This window comes from Micropterus salmoides, unplaced genomic scaffold (genome assembly GCF_014851395.1).
Source record: "Micropterus salmoides isolate LMB-PRFRI ecotype aquatic unplaced genomic scaffold, ASM1485139v1 Ms_hic_scaffold_11, whole genome shotgun sequence".
Classification (NCBI taxonomy): domain Eukaryota; kingdom Metazoa; phylum Chordata; class Actinopteri; order Centrarchiformes; family Centrarchidae; genus Micropterus; species Micropterus salmoides.
In genome coordinates, this window is record NW_024040152.1 from 28,600,965 (window position 1) to 28,622,526 (window position 21,562).

The 21,562-nt window shown below is 42.3% G+C and overlaps 1 protein-coding gene across 1 annotated transcript in view; it reads left to right on the plus strand.

Annotated features, from left to right (window-relative positions):
• Positions 1-316: 316 nt before the first annotated feature.
• The window catches only part of me1 (malic enzyme 1, NADP(+)-dependent, cytosolic), a 100,353-nt gene continuing 79,107 nt past the window's right edge, over positions 317-21,562 (plus strand). The window contains 1 exon segment of the mRNA XM_038712129.1: positions 317-527. Coding sequence (XP_038568057.1) covers positions 399-527 — 129 coding nt within the window. The 5' untranslated portion in view covers positions 317-398.

Sequence of the window (21,562 nt, forward strand, 5' to 3'; positions counted from 1 at the left end):
AATAATAACCTTGTAACCTAATCAACAGCCTACACAGAATTCTGAAAAATCTTTTATTACTTACAGTACAGCCCATGACTTAAAACCAATAAAAAACATCATCATTTAATGGAAAAATAAGGCAAACATGGATTTTTTGTTGTTGTTGTTGTTGTTGTGTTTAGTTTATGTGTCTATGTAAACTACCATGCACATTACTCTTTGCACATATCAAGACCTTCAGAGAATTATTGGAAACAATAAAACAGCCTCATTGATAAGGACACTCCGGGCTCCGGCTCCGGCTCTTCTATAACTGAGTGACTACATCGGCAGACCAGAGCTCAGCGGTCGGACCTGCGCATCCACTTGTTGAGTTCACAACAGTTCACCGTCGCTCTATTTAAAGAGGCAACAACATGGCACACGGACTAGTCAGACGGGAGTCGGTGGAAACGGAGATGGACAAGTCCGAAGACAAAAGAAAAACCTTCATTTACACCAAGAAGAGAGGCTACGATGTTACCCGAAACCCCCACCTGAACAAGGTGAGTGTGGAGACACAGTTGTTTCAGTTTTCAGCTTGTTTCTGTGAACAAGGTTGACAAGCTAGCTGCTGCCTTCACGCGCTGTGGGAAATATTTCAATTCTGATAGAGCAGCAACGACCAACCTGGGTCAACATGACCGAGATGCTCTGTTATATCATAATTCACGAGGTTTTGCAGACTTTTAGGGGTTGGAGATGCTCAACCGGTCATTGTTTATAGGCCTACAACAACGCTGCGCTAATGACTGTAGTGGTTAATGTCAAAGATTAACACCTACGTTAGCTTACTAAGGTGTTAAATTGTGGTACACATTCAATGACGTTCGTCTTCTACTCACTATATAGCAAGCATCAAACACATTTAAGATATGAGGTATGTATTTGCTAGTGTAACACCTGCACAAGTAGATTTTTAACACATATGTTGGGCATGTTTCTATTTTTGATATCTGTCGGAGCCCTCGAGGAGCACCTGAACGCAACATTAGCCAGGAGGTTTAAGTATCCGCTTTAGACGCGGGTTATATTTAGATTTAAAGAGACCAAATGCTGTGGTAACACAGAGCCCTTTGGTAAGAATATTGCCCTGTCACGTATTGCTGTATGAAGTCTGATGCGGTGTGCTGGAAGTGCATTATTGACACAATGAACGGCGTCTCAGGCCCTTCTTCTACCAGTAAGCGCTGCGTGATTCAGCATATTGTGACAAGCTGCTGTGAGCTCACTGTGGAACCTGATATGTCAAGTAAATTGAATCCCGCCCCTACAAACCCCTTGAAATATTTAAGATTAATGCTTGTTGTCGATGGAGAAACACTGTTGGAAGTCCCTTAATTATGCAACACATTGTGCTGAGCAGCTTCCTTGTAGATCATGAGTTTTTGTGATGACTCTGCATGTTCTTATTGTGGGTGGAAGGCCTATTATTGTAGTCTGATGAAATTTCTGACATGCTTCCTCTGACCAGCCCTTGCTGTTGAATTCACACCATGTATACTATCCCCCCTACTTTAAACACGTCCTTAACAAAAGGGCCTCTGGCAGCCTTTCCAGTGTTTTCTCTTGGTTTGTGTGTTGGGGTGGGGCCCCAGAGGTCAAACTGTGGTGACCGCGTCTCTGTCCATGGTGCTGACTGACCATCAAAACAACTGACTGAATTCAGGGCCACTCTTATGTCAAGTGTACTCTGACGCTCTTTGCCAAAAGTCAAGACTAATTTTAGAGCATTTGAACGGGCTTTTTTTCTCCTCTGAGCTGTCATTGGCAAAGTATGTTTCATTTATGGAATCTGCAGCAAAACGTAACCTGTCTAATCTCTAAGCTAGTCTGGTTCATTTCACTGTGAAACCTCAGATACAATAGCCCGAATCACTATGTTTTTTAGTGTAAAAGCTGCTCCAGTCTGATAAAGGACTGCAGTCAGTTTGCAACAGTTGAAGCAGCTGCCAGCCTGGGTGGTGTCGACAGTGAGCTGATGAGTGAGACAGTGGAGTTCAAACAGGCCAGTGTCTGTGGACTGCAGGGTGGGGAGCTGGTGGTTGCACAGAGACCTGTTTGTTAGGCAAGTTAATGACTACACTCCTGAGACTGCCACATACTGCACATGAACCCGGGGCGTTTGTTTTCATGTTAGAGCACCCTTTGTAATCTAGGTGTGCTCAACCAGAGACACAAATGTCGTGTTTTTTTTTTTTTTTTTTTTGAGAGAGAGAGATGGCCTTAAAGGGATAGTACGTGATTGTAATCAAACATTTTTCGTTAAATTCAGTGAATATTTCCTCTCTCTTGTGTGTGCTCTGAAAAAGAAATCTGGTGTCCCTACACATCCCTGGCTCTGTAAATGGAAAACAAAGAAAGTGGTGTGGAACTTGCCACACAACATTGTTCCAGCCCATCAGCCGTGTTTTCTAACATTTAGAAAACTATACAAATCAGACTGTCACTTAGAAAATGGGCATGCTGTATCACACTTAGCAGGAAGTTAGTTTGGTTATATTAAAGGAGGAAAACAAAAGCAGGTCTGTTGTTTTTTGCATAAATAGAGCAACGTCCCCTCTGTGACATCAAGTACTATGGTTCATGGAAAATTTGGAGACTCACTAGCACGAAGGTAAAAGTTATTTAACAATGACACATTGTTTTACCTACAAACGTGAAGACTGACAGTATTACATACCATGGTGGACATTAGCCTACCCATGAAATGTAAATACATGCAAAGTAGTCTGTTTGACTGCTGCAGTACAAAGTCTTACTTTAAATTTTATATTAGCTGCCAGCCTGTTCATTCTCCTCTCCACTATTTCCAATTTGGGTTGCAGATGTCTTGGTTATAAATGATGCACTGGTGTCATCCGCCAGGAAGATCTGAATTTCCGCATTGGAGATTTATTTTTATATGTTCATCCATGTGATTGTGACAGTGGACTGAGATTATGAGAGGTTAAATGTGATCTCTGTCGCATCTTGTCAACGCTCTTTGTCTAGGGAATTTGTACCTCATTTACATCAGTGCCCGGATTCATCAAGCTCCATGAAACCCCTATCCAATCTTTCACAATCTCTCTGAGCCTCTTTTGTCTTTTTTTGACACTAAAGACATCTGTAAAGAAAAAAAAACTGGTGACGTTTACTAGTACATGCTAACTTAGCAACACGGTTGTTAACAAGAGTGACTAAACATGGCAGACTGCCTTAACTTAAACAAATGTAGATACATTTCACCAAAGTCATCCAAACAACTGTGTCATATTGACATCAGGGAACTGTGAAGTGGACTGAGAATGCTGACCCATCAAATTCTGTGACCTGTAATAGTGCAACTACGATTTTACCTTCAGGGGACATTAGGTCCATCGTGCATGCCATTTATTAAGTTGATATTTGCTGAATGATAAATAGAATTAATTGTATTTTCATTGCGTTGTTTTTTAACTACACAACAAACGACACAAAAACATTTTGATATGAGATTTGTAAGGATTCAGATTTGATAAGCGGATTTGGAACTGAATTCAGATTCGATAATGCCATTGATCCTATTAGTGCAGCTTGCTACTTGTTAACTTTAATCAAGTATCATTAACACGGCCACAGGATACACCAAGTATCTGCGCAGAGGTCTGTTCACCAGACCCGACACCTAGCTTTCTTGAATTTGTCGTACTTTTTGGTAATTATGCTTTCTGAATGAGTCAGTGTCATATATATCGCCACCAATTGACCCGACCAGCAAGACGCTTCAGGTTAGAAGTCTTGCCATGGCTTGGCGGGGGGGAGCTCTGTTGATACCAGCCATTGAGTTGCCATCTTGAAAATCCCCTTTGATTTTCTGTTGATGAAATCTGAGTTTGTTTTTTTCTGTAATTTTTGCCTTATTCAGATAGTGTCTTCTAAAAATCAATCAATCAATCTGGGGCCTGTGGCTTCAGCGCTTAAACCTGCCCCAGTAAGCTGTTTGTTTACATCTCAATTTACACCTTGGGGCCTTGAATGCACCCATTGTACAAGAGGGCTCTTAAAGAGGGCTAGTTAGGTTGACCTAAATTCATGTGAAAGCATGACCACTTAGGATCTTGCCCCAATCATTCAAATCTAGAGCCTTTAATGGAAGATTGAAGATGTTTAAATTAAAAGTGTCGCAGATACACAGAAATATAATTTTACTCACAGTTTCAGACCTGTTTGTCTTCTTTCTTGCTGTTTTTCACTTGGTCCATTTCCTTACTTTTTCTTTTGAGTGATGTTAAGAGTGAACGTTACGAGAGCCACGGGTTCTTTGTTCTTCAGTTTACAAGGAGGCTTTTCTTCTCTCTTTTTTAAAGCTGGCCATCCTAAATGAGCTCACAATTTGTTTTGGAAAAAAGTATGGTTTAATAAGATTAATTACTTAAGTACAAAAACGTTCAGCAACAAGGATCTGAGGAGCCTGCATGTACTCAGCCAGGCCAAGAAAGACGAGGGGAAATTTCTAAAACCATGACTTTTGTTTTTTTTCCTAAAGAAAAGTAACTTTTTAAATTTCTTTATTTATATTGATAAAATAATAAGTCTGGCTTACACCACCATTTTAAATTAAATTACCTTAGGTTGATTAGAGGGGGCGTCAAAATACAAACGTGTTGAGCAGGCATTTAGCTTATCTTGGATGGTGATTGCATCTGATCAACCTGACCCAAAACACAGACTCTCACAAACACACACAGGTTGGAGTCATGGCAGGAAAAAAAAAAAAAGGTTTCTTATACAGCTAGGTGAACCATCCACTGTCGGCTTCATACATGAACCGGGGCGAGGAAATTGGAGGAGAAGGTAGGAAATGACTGTTAAATCGTGTTAGTGGCCAGGCACAGGCGGGCTTCTGTGGCTCAGGCAGTGGCATATTGTTGCCCTCCGTCTGATTTCAGCGAGCCCTGGGGATGAGGTGTGTTTACCTCCCTCAGCTGGCCCACTTCCCCTCTAACAGGACCCAGTCACAGCACAGCCTGCTAATTGATGCTGAGGGATGCGGTGCTGAAAGCAGCCTGTCCTCACATTGACAGTCTTCGATTTCCTTTTTAATTTCTCCACTCACACTTTTACCCACAGAGCTGATACATGCACATCCACACATGCACCCCCCCCCCCCCACACACACACACACACAGCTTCACCTTACTCTTTCGTTAACACGCCCTTCTCCCTCTCCAGAGGTGGAACCGGATATTATAGGTGTGGTGTGTGTGTGTGCTCTCACTGTGCAATAGAAGAGATGAAGTGGGTTGCGAGGCACAGAAAGGGTTCTCTGTGCGGAGGAAGAGAGTGCTGGCCACGCTCCACAGACGTTCTCTGTCTCTCTGCTTGATCACACATTAATGAGGCATCTGTGTGAATTTCGGACCTCAGTGCGTCTCTCTGACGCTGGTTCCGCCTGCCTCGGCCTTGAATAACAACAACAACAACAACAACCCCCTTAAAAATGCTCTTAGCACCCAATCAGGGATGCTGTTTCACCTCAAACACTAAACTGAGCTGCCGGTGTGTCAGCGGCCAACAGATGCCCATTCACTGGCTCTGTACTGTAGGTGAAGGTGCTGTAACAAGTGCAGTCAGTCATAGAGGTGGGAGAGAATGAGAACTGCAGCTCCTGTCTGATTGTTGACCTGTTTCACAGCAACCGGCTGGCAGGTACATTTTACCTGTTTGCACCAAAATCTCAAACATGACAATAATGAATAGTAGTCTCACAAAGACCTGCGTTCAAATAGGCCCACAGTAGGCCCCATGAGTGAGAAATGGTTCTGTCATTCAAGCTTTTAGTGCGAAATCCCAGGAAAACTCACATTGATCCCCTTGATTAAACAGTAATGTTTTGTTTATTGAGGTTTTTAAAATAACTAACATTATGCTTCATTTGAGCCCACGAATGCCGAATAAAGTGGAGAGTCTGTGCCCAGACAGCTCTGCAATTGGATGCCCCATTTGTAACCACAGACTCCACATATGACATTGCAAGATGGCCCATCAGATGAAAGACTAAAATTAAGAATCTCTGTTCTTGGCGAGTGCTGAACAAGAGTGTATCTGATTGGGCATTGAGGATGTGCTGGTATGCCAAATGGCGATGGTCCTGATAACCCTCTGTAGCAACTGGAAGTAATTAGGCTTTCGTGTTAGATTTACTGTGGTTTGGCTGCTACACTCATCATCTTTTGCTCCCAGAAATGTTTTTTTTTTTTTCCTCGCCAGGTTTGCATTTTCCTTTTTAACCGAGAACAACATAAATACATTTTAGCAACAAACAAACAAATGGCGACAAATATGCCTTGCTTTTAAGTCCTGAAGTGGAAATATATGTGGCTCTCTGAATCCTCTCCTTTGGGTATGAGTAATGCTTTGGTGGTTGCTGCACAGCGACTGATCTGCTGAGTTTTCCATGTGAAAAATAATTTTCTCCAGCCAGTCTGTGACTCTATCAAGGTCTGATAACAGTGTATGCGCTCTAATAGAATTATGTCAAAATTGGTAAAAGGTGCCAGTGAAAAACAGCTTGAAGACCTGGGGCTGACTTTAGTCAATGCAGTCTGGAGCTCTGATTCCCACTGAGTCACCATGTCGGCATGACACGAGGACAAAGTTTGTTTTCTGCACAGTCAAGACTTATAAAAGCTTTGTGCTGACAGTTTTCTGTGTTGGTGAATCATTACAGCAAAGCTTTGTTTGTGCTGCTAGCCAACGTTCCCATGGACCTCTGTAATCTTTCTGAATTTATCATTCTCTCAGCTTTCTGGCCCCTATCCATCGTATGATCAACATTTGACATCCCAAGGAAAATGCTCTGATGGATATTTGTGATGATAGAGCAGTGGTTTTAAAGTAAATAATTGCTCAGTTTTTCTTGACTTGATAAGATAAGAAGTAAACAACGAAGCTCTAATGATGCTAATGCTCACAAATGTCAAGTTTTACCCCATGAGTATTAAAACACTTGCTCTCTTAGAGAGTTGGATGAGAAGACTGATACCACGTCAAGTCTGGAAAGTAAATAGGAAGCTAAAGTCAGTGTGCGATTTGCTTAGCTTAGCTTAACAAGAAGACTGGAAGCGGGGACAGCCGGTTGCCTGGTAACCTCATGGTGACAACAAGACATTTTGGATTTAGTCTGAAACAAACAAATGAGACATCACATGTTAATTTATAAGCTTTTGAGGTTCAGGCCGGCAGTTTTAGCCACACTAGCGGTCAGTCAGTCAGTCACTGAAACATCTCAACAGGTATTTGATGGACTGCCATGAAGTTTTGTGCAGACATTAATGTTCTTCCAGAGGATGAAGCCAGCTGACTTTAGTGGTCCTTTTTTTCCTCTTGCACCACCATGAAGTTGACACTTTTGGTTTGAGTGAAATTTCTTGACAAATATTGGATGGATTGTATTAAATTTCCCCCTTCCCCACAAAACAGTTGTAATAATTTTGAGGGTTAAAATGTTATGTATATACTGTAGAGTATTTGCTACATCCAAAACTAATGACATTCCCATCAGCCTCAGCTGTACCTTGTGTTAATTATCAAATGCTAGCCTGCTGATACACTAAACTAAGATGGTGACCACGGTAAACATGTCTGCTAAACATCAGCATGTTGTGTGTATGTTAGCATGCTGATGTTAGCATTTAGACTGTTGTTTTTATCTTTGAAAAGAGCCCGGCTAGCAGTTACCCCCTGCTTACTGTCCCTATGCTAAGCTAAGCTAATCGGCTCTAGTTTCATATTTAGCACGCACACACACACAGTGGCATCCATCTTCTCGTCTCACACTCGGTGACTGTGATGGCAATTCGAGTTTTCAAATAAACAACTCAGGCAAACACTTGCAGGGCTCTCAAGATTTATCAAAAGTCTTTCAATTCTCTCAAGTTTTTACTAGCAGTTAAATTTTACCTATAGTTCATGATTGACCTGAACTAATAAAAAACATAACAATAGGTAAATCTGACAAGACAATTTTATATAAACTCAAAAATACAAATGTATCAAAACTAAAAAGAAATTTGTGTGTAGCAGTGCGGTACACATAGGCCTACAGTGGGATGGCAGAACTTGTGTGTGAGTAGGCTACACATTTCAGCTTATGAATAGTATTTTGTGTTGTAATTGTTTGTTGCACATTTTCATTTCTTGATGACAGGGGTAGGGGGCTCCCACTTGAAGCACTGTGCCTCAAGGCCAGACATTTACACCATCATGATGGATGAAAGCGCTCTGTCCAGAGCCCAAATATAGAAAAACATCTCTAGTCCTTTCCTTAGTTTCAGGTAGCCAAAGCTAAGCCCAGTGGTGGACAGTAACAAAGCAGTACTGTACATAAGTACACAAGGTATTTGTACTGAACTTTAGTATTTTCTTTTCATGGGCACTTTCTACTTCTACTTCACCACTCACCACATCTCAAAGGGAAATATTGTATGATTAATACATAAGAAAAATAATAATTTATTGCAGTCTGATAAAAATAGTTCAACCTCAACCAACTCCTCTAATGCATGAGGAATAATAATCTAATGATGTATAATAGTACACAGTCATAGGGGACATTTTTCTCTTTGCTTTGATTAAGCTTCTTTTATTTTTGAAAGGCTACTTCTAAATTTTCCAGCTTATAGCCTACTTACATACTTTTACTTAACTTTTTCAAAGCAGTATTTGAGTATTTTTACAGTGGGGTATTGGTACTTTTATTTTTTTTTTAAAGGATCTGAATAGCCCTAAGTTACTTTGTTCACCACTGGCTAAAAAAGCCAAAGCTTCTGGTTACAAAGAGGTTGGAGAGTTTTTGACTGCATCATCAATAATAATTTAGCTCCCCAACATCAGCTGCTCTCAATATCTTTGATCACGGGCAAGTGATTTTGTCCAGGAATCGTAAAATCAAAATGCAAAAAAAATTGCAAGCGCATCCATGTTGCCTGGTAACGAACGTGCTTGCAGCGTTGATTGTGGAATTCACCCGGAAACAACACATTTTAATTTCTAATTTCTGGCTACAGAGAAAGCTATGAAATCGGTACAAATCATCGTCCACTAATTGAATATAGCAGGACAACTTCGAGGACGTTCTTTCTTTACTTACTTGTCAGTGTAAGAAATACAAGGTGTGGCGTGTGAGCGTGAAATGCGTGTCTCTTGTGGTGAATGCGTGAGACTTGAGAACCCTGTTTTTGTCTTTCTGTGAATTTTATTCAAGTCTTCTGCAGATGCAGAAGGAACTTACAGAGTATCATCCAAGTGAGCGGCAGTGTCTCAGCACGTGCAGCTTTTATCCTAATCTCAGGGTCAGCGCTATCTCGCCACTGGAACATGTTGTCTTTAAGAGGTCCTCTGGAGGACACTCACACTAAATCTATCGTAAAGACATTCATGCCCTGGTACAGCCAGGTATATGTTGTAAAACAATAAAAAACATGACCCCCTGGATACATTTGTAAAGCATCACATACATTTACCTCCCATTGATCCCGTACCTGATAAACCAGAGGCCCTCTGTGAGTAACGTTAATTACATGACTGTATTTGGAGATGGTACAAAGGAAAGAAACATCTGTCAAAATATTCCTTTAAATTTCACCAAACTGCATACAACTTTCAAACCTTTATTCAAGACCTTTAAAATATTTAAAGAATTATGTTCATGTTTTCCAAAGACCGTCCCACAGAGGATTCTGACATCCCTTCACTGTGTGTGTGTGTGTTGCAGGTTGTTTAGAGGTGGGTGACAGTGGTTGTGTGAGGAACTCCATGATGATGTCTGTCAGATTACAAGCCTTCGTTTAACTGAGCGGTAAAAATGGGACAAAGCTTTCTCTGTTGAGACATCATTCAGAGCAGCTGCACTTGTCAGCCCCCCCCAGAAGGTGTACTGCAGAACTCCTTGGATGTGTGTAAAATGTGTGTGTGCGCGTGTGTGGAGAGGGGGGGGTTGCCCCAGGTGTGGCCATATGTTTCGGGTTGATCGCACGCATTGCTGGGGACAAGACATTCCTCCGATGGACTGGAGTGGATCGGCCAGACAGAAAGACAGTGAACCCTCGTTCCTCTTTAGTAACCAACCCCAACTTGAGCTTTACACATGCACAAACGTGTAGATACACACACACACACACACACATACACACACACACACACACACACACACACACACACACATACTGACATGACGTTTTATAAATCAGTTTAAATAGGTTTTTAACCTGCACCCCCATAAGTGCTTTTATCAATGTTTTCTTCAGGGTTGCCTCGAAAAAACTGAGTGTAATATGATCGGACTGTCCATTCAACTGTCTCTGCGTACACACACACACACTTGTGATGTTGTGTTTATTCAGCAGCAGGTCCTTCTGCCTCTTCAGCTCACTTTTGTGTGTTTTGTAAGATTGTCCTCATTCATGTGAGGACAACGGAGAAGCCATTAGCTTGTCCCAGACAGAGAGAGAGGGAGACAGTCTGAGCCTCATCACCTTCTTATGAAGCTCATCTCAAGCATCCCACCTTTTTCAGCCCCTCCTGTTCTTTTCCCCCTCCTCTTCTCTTCAATGCTGCTTTTGTCTCATTATATTAGAGTGGTGGGGGTCTTGTCCTGTCTTAACAAAGAGAGCAACAATTTAAAGCTAGTATTTTGTACTACATAGAGGATATGTGAACATTACGTAAACATGTTTTTCCCAAGGCCATCAGGCTGTCATTGAGACTGATCTTGCGCTGATTGCGGCTCCATAAAAAGGACAAGGAGGTTAATGGACTGTGTACTCTGTCAGAGTTTAAACTGCTCCACGAAAGAGGACTGGTTTGCAGACAGTTATGAGACAGGAGTCGATGGGACAAATGTCTTTTTGATAAACTGTGTGAACTTATTGTCCCTTTAGCCAGATTGCAAACTGACAGTTGGCTCCCTAGAGTTTGTTTCCCACTTCAGTAACTTTTGATTGAAGTGAAACAAAAATGGTGGAGGTGAGGTAAATGGCCTATTACAGAGAAAATGGAAAGAATCTATGAGAGTTATTGTGACTCACTCCCACTAGCCCAGCTAGCACAGGAGTTCACAAACTAGATTACTTACTTGAGTTGTCCCTACATCAAGCTTCTAAACACTTCATATTCTTTAAGTTAAAACACTCCCTACTACTATCACTCTCCTGAGCCCAAATACTCCATGAGCTACAGCCTTACCACTGAAAGTGTTGTGACCGTTTTCTGTGTTTTAAGAGCAGTGATGTTTGTTTTGTGAAGAGACAAGTTCCTTTCTTGCACATTTTTACTATGTGGGTGTATCTGAAGAAGAAATTTCTGTCATCACAGAAAACACAGTTCAGTGGGGCGCTTAAACCCCTCAGCTTGACACATTCACTTCTTAGTACAGAGGGTGCACCTCCTTAGTGAAGTCACAGAGGTGAGCAGAGTAATATCCTCGTTTTCCCTTCAGGGTATTGACTACAGTATTAAACAGTTGTTCTGACACATCCTCTGAAACTGGTTTGGCTCTCTGTGGGACCACAAAGAGATTCATTGGCGATTTCCTGTGCTTTTAAGGGTGGGTTCACACCAACCTTGGGTTTTGTTTGGGTTGGTGTGAACGGCAGACTTAAACTCTGGTTCGGACCAAACAACCGTGCTCTGGTGGCCTCGGACCGCTGTTAAGTGAACTCTGGAGCGGTTAACTTCTTGCGTGATCGCCATTGGAACTAATCAGAGAAAGCATATGTGTCATTTTAAATAGTACTTATTTATTATTGCTGTACTATTCAAGGTATTGTTTGGGTTATTCTTAATATTTAATATTCATCAGAATATGTTTTATTTATTAAGTAGGTTTTCACTGTTTCCCAATTTGCCTTGGTGTTTGGTACATACGATAAACACAAATAGGAAATAAAAGAGGCAAAGTACTGCAACAGTCAAGAACATAAATAAAACTTACAATAAAAATATGAAAAAGATACTTTAAAAAAGACCATTACAACAAATACTTACAATGTATAGTAATATTTATCCTTGATGACAACGTAACCCCTGATATTTTGAACTTTGTATGTAAGTAGCATGTAGGACCATATATGCATTAATTTAAAGAGGAACATATGCATTATGTAAACAGCCTGCATTTATCTTTTACTAGCCTATTTGCAGGGGCTAAATTTCAGATGTTTGTTTGCAATTGTGGTCCACTTATTTCACTGGTCCACTGTGTAAAGAAAATGCAAACAAGTCGTGGTATGATCTGTGAGAAGACTGTCGGTGCATAGTTTCCTCATGGAAATGCCTGCACTATTCAATTGTTGAATTATTTAATACCAGCTGTTCATACGCGTGACCCTCTAAAGCAGGGGTATTCAATTAGAATTCAAAGAGGTCCAGTTAGACTTGCGTTATCATTCAGTACAATAACGTAGAGTTGTATCAACATATGTTTTTAGTCAACAACGGACTGTCATTATGTCAGTTTTCACATCAAACTGGAGGGATAATAAATAATAACTACTCTAATAATAAATTCTAAATTTAAGTAAACTAAAATAAAGTGCCAAATTTTTAGAAATAATTTAATAAAAAGTGTAGCTTGAAGTGATGAAGTGTAGTCTTAACCAATTATAATAATAAACACTCACCACATCATAACAAATGAACAGCTGTAATGCCTCCTCTTCTCTTTCATTCCCTCTTACAGAGCTACCACTGCTACTTTCTCTTGTTCAGTGAGAAACGTGAGCTCTCGTTTCTCCTGCCAGCTAGGATTGGAGTTCTATGAGAGATTCTGGTTTTGAACTGCCCATTAAAAGCCATGTAAAATATCTTTTCCCTTTCGTCTCCTCAATTCGTGTGTGTTTCCAAAATGTCTCTGGTGAATCTCAGGGACTCGACTCGCAAGCATCGAAATGCACAGATTTGATTGGCTGAGCAGCGTCACATGAGCCGATTGGAGCACATACGATTGGTCTGTGAGTTTCCTGGTCCGCTGAACTAGTACAGTAAATACTAGAAAAGCTGCGCGAGTTAAAATAGAAACGCTCCGTCACGAGGTAGTAAGTCTCAATAATAAATCGGCTGCAGGTCGGCGGTCCGGAGAGGACAGAGGCTGGGTCCAGATCCGGACCGTGGTCCACCTATTAGTGACCTCTGCTCTAAAGTGTGACGATATGCGCTCCAGACCAACATGAACAGAACCTGGCGGTGCTCCATGATGCACGATATCCAGTTAGAAATGTGGTGGGTTTGTTTTCTCCCCCCCCCCAACTATATGAAAACAGTTCAGCCAGTGGACACAGCAAGTAAAGACATCTGTTATATCACTGTAGCTTTGTTTGCTTGTTGTTTATGTACTTGTTTAAGCCACAAAGATTTTGCTTTATGTTGTGCTCTTGTGTTTAAACTCTCAACATAAATTGATTGCTACAGAAAAAGGGAAGTATTTAGACAAAAAAAAAGAATCACATTTGTACAGTATGTGTTTTCATGAGAACAGAGTTCTCACCTGTAAAGTTGGACATGGCTGTCGAGGCTCGTACTGTTGCCAGAGCATGGCCAATGAATGCTGATGCACCACAAGCCAAAAGGCTTCACAGAGTTGGACACTTTCCCGGCAACACTCAGGCTCCTATGGGACCTGGACTGTGGAGCATGAAAAAGTTTGCCTCAAGGGGATTGGATGCGTTTGAAGAACCCTACATATCCGCTACCTCCACCCACTCAAGGTTGCCCTCCCTAAGTCAACAGCAGCTCGGTTTTCAAGGCTGGTTCGACCAACAAACGTGTCTGTACATTCACAAGTTGACACCTCCTGATTTAAAGAGCCCTGTGCTTGCATATTTGGTCAGGATGAGGAATTTAAGACTCTCCATTTGGTCAGCCTCAGAGCTCAGGGTTACTAGTTGGGGATCATGACTCATGAAAGGGAGAAGTAAATTAGAGGCAGAGTTGCTGTCTGCTCTCTAATTGAAGATTTGGACAATCAATGTGCTGTTGTAGTCCATCTTGAAACCTTTTGTAATTGATGCCAAAGCACACAAAACTTTAAACACTGTTTCTGGGGTCATAATTTGTTGTAATGCCAAGATTGTTTCTCTCACCAGTATGTCCTGCCATGTTCATGGAAAGAAAAACAAAAAAAGTGAAATATTGCTAATTAATACAAAAATGCTGTCAAATATAATTAGAGTACAGTAAAACAGGCAAAAATTTGTCTAAAATAAGACAACATATGGTCAAAATATACAAAACAGTGCCTTTTAATGTAAGTTACACAATATCTCTGGAAACTGATTTTACTTTAGTTCTTCCTACTGCTAAACACATCACATTTACTACACATACACAGAAGAAATTAACATTGTTACAAAACACAGTTACTGAATTCCAAGAGTCTGCACTGGCTGTCTTTAACCCAACAATTACTGGAAATGTGGTTCTATTTTGTATTGGCTTAGCCCTCTAAGGCCATCGCTATTGGGTTTACCACCTACGCGCGCCTGCGCGGCACTGATACATTTTGTCTACGCCAACCCACAGCGTGGGCCTCTCCTATGTCTGCACTTTGTATTCAACAGTGAGACACAGCCTTCGGCTCCCATTTTTCTTCAGCACTGAGCTGTCTAAAGAGCATTCTAAAAAGCAGAAGATACGAAGAGAGAAAAGAAAAGCGATGTCTGCTAGCAAGCTTACCGGCCCAGGGCGAGGCGCCGCTCCTTCCATACGGGTGTGCAGCGTCTGCCACACAGGCTACATGATGCACAGGGATCTCCATCCCCACTGCGAGGCCGAGGTGCACACCAGCCGAGCACTCACTCCCGGCACACAATTCCCGTTCTGCTCCCTTCTCACGTCCGATGAGCGGCAGTGTCGGGCAGATAATTTCATCATTCCGCAGGAGGAGGTGTGGAAGCCCACCCACTCCTTGGATGAAGCCCTCATTCACGGGTCTCCCAGCGGCTCCCTGTTTTCCCTGGCCCCGGTGATTGCTGGGACCACGACCCCGAGGTAGCCTTCTCCGGCGAGGTTTCCGTTCCGCTGTCGGCCTCCACTTCCCTGCCTTCTATCGGCTGTCTCATCAGAGACCTTCCTGCCATCATCCAGAGAGCAGCCGCCCACTGTCAGCTTTCTGTTCCCCCAGCCCAAGAGCTCTCTCCTCCGGATGAGATGGCAGGTGTTCTCGCTCTTAGCCAGCGGGACCTGGTCTGGCCGCGCTTCCCTCCCATCCGGCGGTACCAGGAAGGTGCTGCCTTGGACCCGAAGACTCTGCAGGCTCCTGTTTCCACCTACATCCCCATCACCAAGGTGGAAGGCTTCTCGGACCAGGGTTTCAGCCCGGTCCCTCCGCTGGAGCCCAACCTCACGGTGTTCTTCGGTGTAAAGCCAGCTCAGGCGGCGACAGCACGGTGCCCCCTTCTGGCTTCTTCTCCCCGCCTCCTAAGCAGCGGCGCCCTGCCGTCCCCGTTTTGGCTTGCGTTGGCTCGCTCCCCTCGGCTACGAGGGACAGCAACACACCTAGTTGTCAGGCTGACTCACACATACTCGCCATGCAGGGCGGTGCTTCCCCACGCCCCCATGGCCCATGGGTAATGGGTGGTTTTCCTCCACCTGCGACGGCGGTAGGGGCAGCAGAGTGGCTACACGTCATAGCCACCAGAGCCCCTCATCAGCAGGTCCGACCATGCTTGCCTTCCCCCCTCCCCCCTTCTCCTCCTGGAGAAGCAGGTTATCTCTACAGTACCTCTGGGGGAGGAAAACCAGTGGTTCTATTCCCGTTATTTCTTGGTCAAGAAAAAGACGGGGATATTTTCACGTTCCCGTCATCCCAGCACACAGGAAGTTCTTCCGGAGCGTCCAATATCAGTACAACCGCCTGCCGTTCAGTTACCCTCTGGCTCCACGCTTCTTCTCCAAGTGCGTCAAGACGGCGTTGGAGCCGCTGTGGCGGGTGGGCATCAGAGTCCTGTTTTACCTGGACGACCTGCCGCTGTTGGCACGGTCCCAGGACGAGGCGTTTGTGCAGATTGCCAAGCGTGTTGCACACCTGTCTCGCCTGGGTTTCACGGTGAACTGGAAAAATAGCGTTCCCTTTCCCTCCCAGACACTCACCTACCTGGGCGTGGTGCTGGATTCCTGCATCCTGAGAGAACTGCTCTCTCTTAGCAGTGGCCCTCACTGGGCCTTGGTTCTCATTGCTGAACAAAAGGTACTATGGGAGCTGAAGTCTATCAGTGCCGCACAGGTGCGCGTAAACCCAGTTGCGATGGCCTTAAATGGCTGTGCCTATCCTCAGAGAAACTGGAGTTACAAAATGTAACTATCTATCTGCAATAAGATAACAAGCAGCAACCACTTTGTACATTTTACAGAATATTCCCTTTACAAAAGAGAAAAGTAGATAATTTTATTTATCTTCTCTTTTCCTGTTCCTCCCAAAACGTGTTAACCACAAAGCAGGACTGCAATAGCAGGGAATTAGTTTTTTTCTGTCACCTTTCCCCTTTTTTCTGACCTTGTTACACTAGTTTAAAGGGATAGTTTGTGTATTTTGAAGTGAAGTTTTATGAGGTACTTATCCATAGTCAGTGTATTCCCTACAGGCGGTCAATTTGCCACCAGTTTGAAGAAACACACAGGAGTCAATGCACTGCTGTGGATGTGGGCAACAAAATATTTTTATTTTAGCTGCATTAAAAAAAAAATCTCTGTTTAAGTGTACATTATATAAAGAATTTTTTCATAGCTTTACCTCACTGTCAGACCTTTACCTCTTTCTTTGCCACTAACCTAGAGTTCACATATTCCTACATGTAAACTCAACTGCGCCGTGCACTGTATTACACCACAGATCAGTGTTCAGGATCAGTGGCAAAACTGGGGAAAAACACAAGCATGCACCATGTTTGAAATCTTTAGAAAGATGAAGTTTGACTTCAGTCTGATCTAACAACTGTCTGTCCCAAACAGCTGATCTGTGGTGTAATACAGAGCATGGCTTATAGGGGGTCAAGCTCTTACTCTAAATCAAACATGAAATTGAACTCAAAAAGCCAGCACACATACATTTCTGCCTTGATTGATACTCATTTTGTTGTGAACATGCTCCTAACTAACAGCATTATTAGCACAGTGCAGAAATGTTGATATAGAAAACACTAATTATCTTTCTGATTAATGAAACAAAGTGCCATAGTCTTTGGCCTTCTAATGACTGTATTTGTTTAGGAAAGAGTCCACATAGGGGCCTTACACGGCACATTTATTGTGAGGCATTCATTGGGAAAAGCTTCGTCAGCCTGTAAGATCCTGAGAAGAAACGGATTGGAGCGGATGTGTGCTTGTTTTCTTCCTCCTGAGAGGAAGGGATGGATTTAAAGAGCTTTCTTCACAGGGCAATCCACTTAAACTCTGCTGTGGCTGCCATTTTAGCAGGAAACTCAGGAAAGGATGGAGGGCATGTGGCCTTTTGCTGAGAAAATCTATTTGGATACAACAGGGCAACCTGGTGAGATTTTACAAAAAAACCTGACTAGTCTTTTAGCTTCATATTCAGTCCTAATAAGGCAGACCATTCTGCTACAAGCAGGAAGCTTCCTCATCTTTCTCTTATTTTGTTTAGTAATAGAGTTCATGATAATTTACATTCAAGTTCGTTTTGTTTTATTCCATGTAATTTTCCTGCAAACCTTTTGCTGAACTTTGCCTTTATCTTTTATTAAGAAGTGGATTGAGATCAGCCATTGTGAGATATCTACTTTGACAACGCGTGAGTTTTGTTAAGTACAAAAAAAATTACAATACTAACATGGAGAAAATTTGTTGAACTCATTGGCCATTGTACAGTCTGTACATTGAAGCGTTGTTTCTGTTCTGCTCTACAAATTATTAACTCTCTTATAGTTTCTTTGTGTGTTTCATGAGACATTCATGCACAAACATTCCTGTGCCATTTATGGGAGATGGACAGATGGCAAATTTATAGATCAGACGTGGACTATAAATTCTAACCTTCCTGTAGCAAACTGCTTAAAATACCAGCTAACAGGCTCAAATAGACAAATGATTTACTGTAGATAATGGGAATTTTTAAACCCAGTTCCACTTTTTGGGCCCTGTAGTGCATGGTCTAAAGTGCATGGTGCAAGTGCTAGTTAGCAGCGCATTGTCATGTGGATGAGCAAGGGACAGGGGTGGAAATTAACTTTTTGGCTCACCTGCCAAGGTGGCTGGTAGATGAGAAAATCCGGTCAAATATATTTTTTACCAGCCAAAATAATAACTTGCCTTTTGTGTCACATATACTGTACATTTGTTTCAGTCCTTTCAATTGAGATAATAAGGTATTGTGTCAAATACAAAGAGGCCAGAGTGAAATTTTAAGCGAAATTATATTATTGCTATTAAATTTATTATTATTATTATTATTAAATGTATAATAACAACAAAATATTTGAAAATTTTCGGTCTGGTTTCAGGAAGTACCACAGCACTGAGACTGCCCTGCTTAAAGTCACCAATGACCTTTTAATGTCTGCTGATGAAGGCATGTGCTCAGTTCTGGTACTCCTGGACCTTAGCGCTGCTTTTGACACCATTGATCACAACATCATGTTAGACAGACTGAGACACTGGGTGGGGATCTCTGGTACTGCCCCAGAATGGTTTTCATCCTACCTGTCAAATAGGTTTGATAGTTTTGCGTGTCTGTAAACAACTATGTCTCTTCGTTCTGTCCAGTTAAATATGGTGTGCCTCAGGGGTCGGTCTTAGGACCCATTTTGTTTTCCTTGTATCTGCTTCCCTTTGGACATATTATCCATAAACATGGTATTTCTTTTCATATTTATGCTCTCATCACGCCTGGATTATTGCAACAGCCTTTTCACCTGTTTAACCCAAAAATCTATTGATCGACTCCAGACTGTCCAGAACTCAGCTGCCAGGCTTTTAACCAGAACAAAGAAATATGACCACATTACTCCTATTTTAGCTTCATTACACTGGCTCCCTGTATGTTTTAGAATTGACTTTAAAATTCTATTGATTACTTTTAAAGCTCTTCATGGCCTCTCGCCTTGTTATATTTCTGAACTTTTAGTCCCATACACACCAGCACGTACCTTGAGATCCTCGGGCAGAGGTCTGTTGTCTGTTCCAGAGTCTCGACTGAAAACTAAAGGGGACAGAGCGTTTGCTGTCAGGGCCCTGAGGCTCTGGAACAGCCTGCCCGAGGAAATCAGGTCGACTGAGTCAGTGAACTCTTTAGTCCCTTCTTAAAACATACTTTTATAGGAGAGCCTTTCCCGATCTTATTTGACTTTATTTTATCCCTTTTATTTTATTCTATTTTACTAATTTATCTTAAACGTGTATTTTAGTCTTTTCAATGTTTTCATGCTTTTATCTTGTATTGTTTTTGTATTATTGTCTTTTGGGTATTATTGTCTTTACACTTGTTAAAGCACTTTGTAACTTGTTTTATTATTATTATAAATGTACTTAAAACATAACAGTAAATTGTTTTATAAACTTACAAGATTCTTATTAATCAACTTAAATCTTATCACTGCTTACTCTTGTCATGCTTTATCATTCAACTTAAACCTCCTCATCAGACTGCTCACTTTCTAGAATCAGCCTCTTATGGCCTCCTGGTTGTTAGTCCTGGTGCCACAGCATCACAGGTTTTGTGGGGTCAACTTTTTTTATAAAGCCTATGGATCATTGTCCTTCATCTCTGGGGAGGACAGCAGGACCAACAGAAGACCTGACAGTGTGTCAGACACTGACAGGACGGCCAACTACCCAGCTAATTAGCTTCTTACACTAGCAGCTTTCACGCTGCCTTTTTTCAGTGGGGTGTTGTGCAAATCTGCCGGCTTGCTGCACTCGAAAGTTTGGAGCAGATTTGATCGGCCTCTGAGCAGGGAAAGTTGGTAACAGACATGGGACAGACAGACGGAACGATCTGTTTATGAAAAGCCACAGCCGACATGCCGTGGCACGCCGCTGCCTTTTCACACAGGATAAAGCGGCAAACTTTTGTTCAGTATGAATAAGCAAATGCATCATAAAAGCGGACATTCTTTCTGTGCTGATCTCCGTATGAACGATATGATATAAATATGATGGCGCCGCTGATGGCTGCTTCTGGATTACGCTCCGTAGGGGGGGGGGGGGGGGGGGTGTGTGTGTGTGTGTGTGTGTGTGTGTGTGTGTGTGTGTGTGTGTGTGTGTGTTGCACTGGATAAGACTATGCTTTTGGTGTGAGAGACCCCGGTTCATTCCCCCATTGTGTCCCTGAGCAAGACACTTAACCCCTAATTTTTCCAGAGGCGTGCGACTATGCATGTATAGCAATTGTAAGTCGCTTAAAATGTAATAAATAAATAAAAATAAATGTGTTCTTTAGACCGTAGCCTGTGTCTGATTTTATTATTGTATAAATAAGCACATCGGGAGCAATGTACAATCCTGAGTCAAATTCCTTGTAAGTGTACACATACCTGGCAATAAAACGCCCAGGTGCTGTCTCTTCATTATCATCAGTTCTTACGCATTAGTTCCTGTTGTTGACTGTGTAGTTGCTGTGGTTGCTTTGACATTATGTTGGTGTTCAAGAATGCTTTATGCTGTGATGTATAACTTTCTCAAATTGTTGTTAATAACTATTAGTTATCCTGGTCACTCAAATTAATAACAAAACCATGAGGGAGAGAGAGGGGGGAGGGAGGCAGCCTACACAATATACACACAGAAGTACGGAAAGCAAAGGTAATGTTGCTATAGACTGAATGATAAATGGTACAGATATTTATAGTAGTGTTAATGATGATAATGTTAATGATTGTAATAACAATAGGGCTTATAATAATAACGATAGGACTAGTATTAGTCCTTAGTAGTAGTAGTAACAATAATTTTAGCAGAGGGTATCGACAAGAACATGGGGGCAGCAGGTGACTCGCATCCACAGATCCAGACTCCACAGCTCCAGAGCCAGAAACACCTGCAGGAAGTAGGGCTGGGCCGATAGTTGAGGCCATCGTCCATCGGCAATGGTTGACTGACATCACGGACTTTGAGCCGGCATCGTGATTGTAACCACCCACCCCCCTCAGCAAAAAAAATCTCAAATTTTCACATTATACCACCCGGTGAAAGCAGGTTTTAATGACACAAACATTCTTATTGTTTTTAAGTATGCTTTGCACCTGCCTCGGGAATTCTCTTCTCCCCACACTGACACACCTACACCTCAGGTAAACACCCCGGCTTGCCCCGCCTCTCTCTGTCTCTCTCCCCCCGTCTGCTCCATTTTCTCCATGAGCAGTATGTTTTATAAAGTCGCATAAAATACTGACAACTCATGGTTTTTCCGTATATTTCCACCCGCGACCCGTTATCACGGCAACAGGTGAGCCGCACGGCTTATTAATGACACAGCCTGTCCAACAACTGAAACCAACATCTGCACCCTGTGTGTTCACTGCTGCTTTACCTAGTTCGTGCATAAAATATCCACCGCGACTTGTAACAT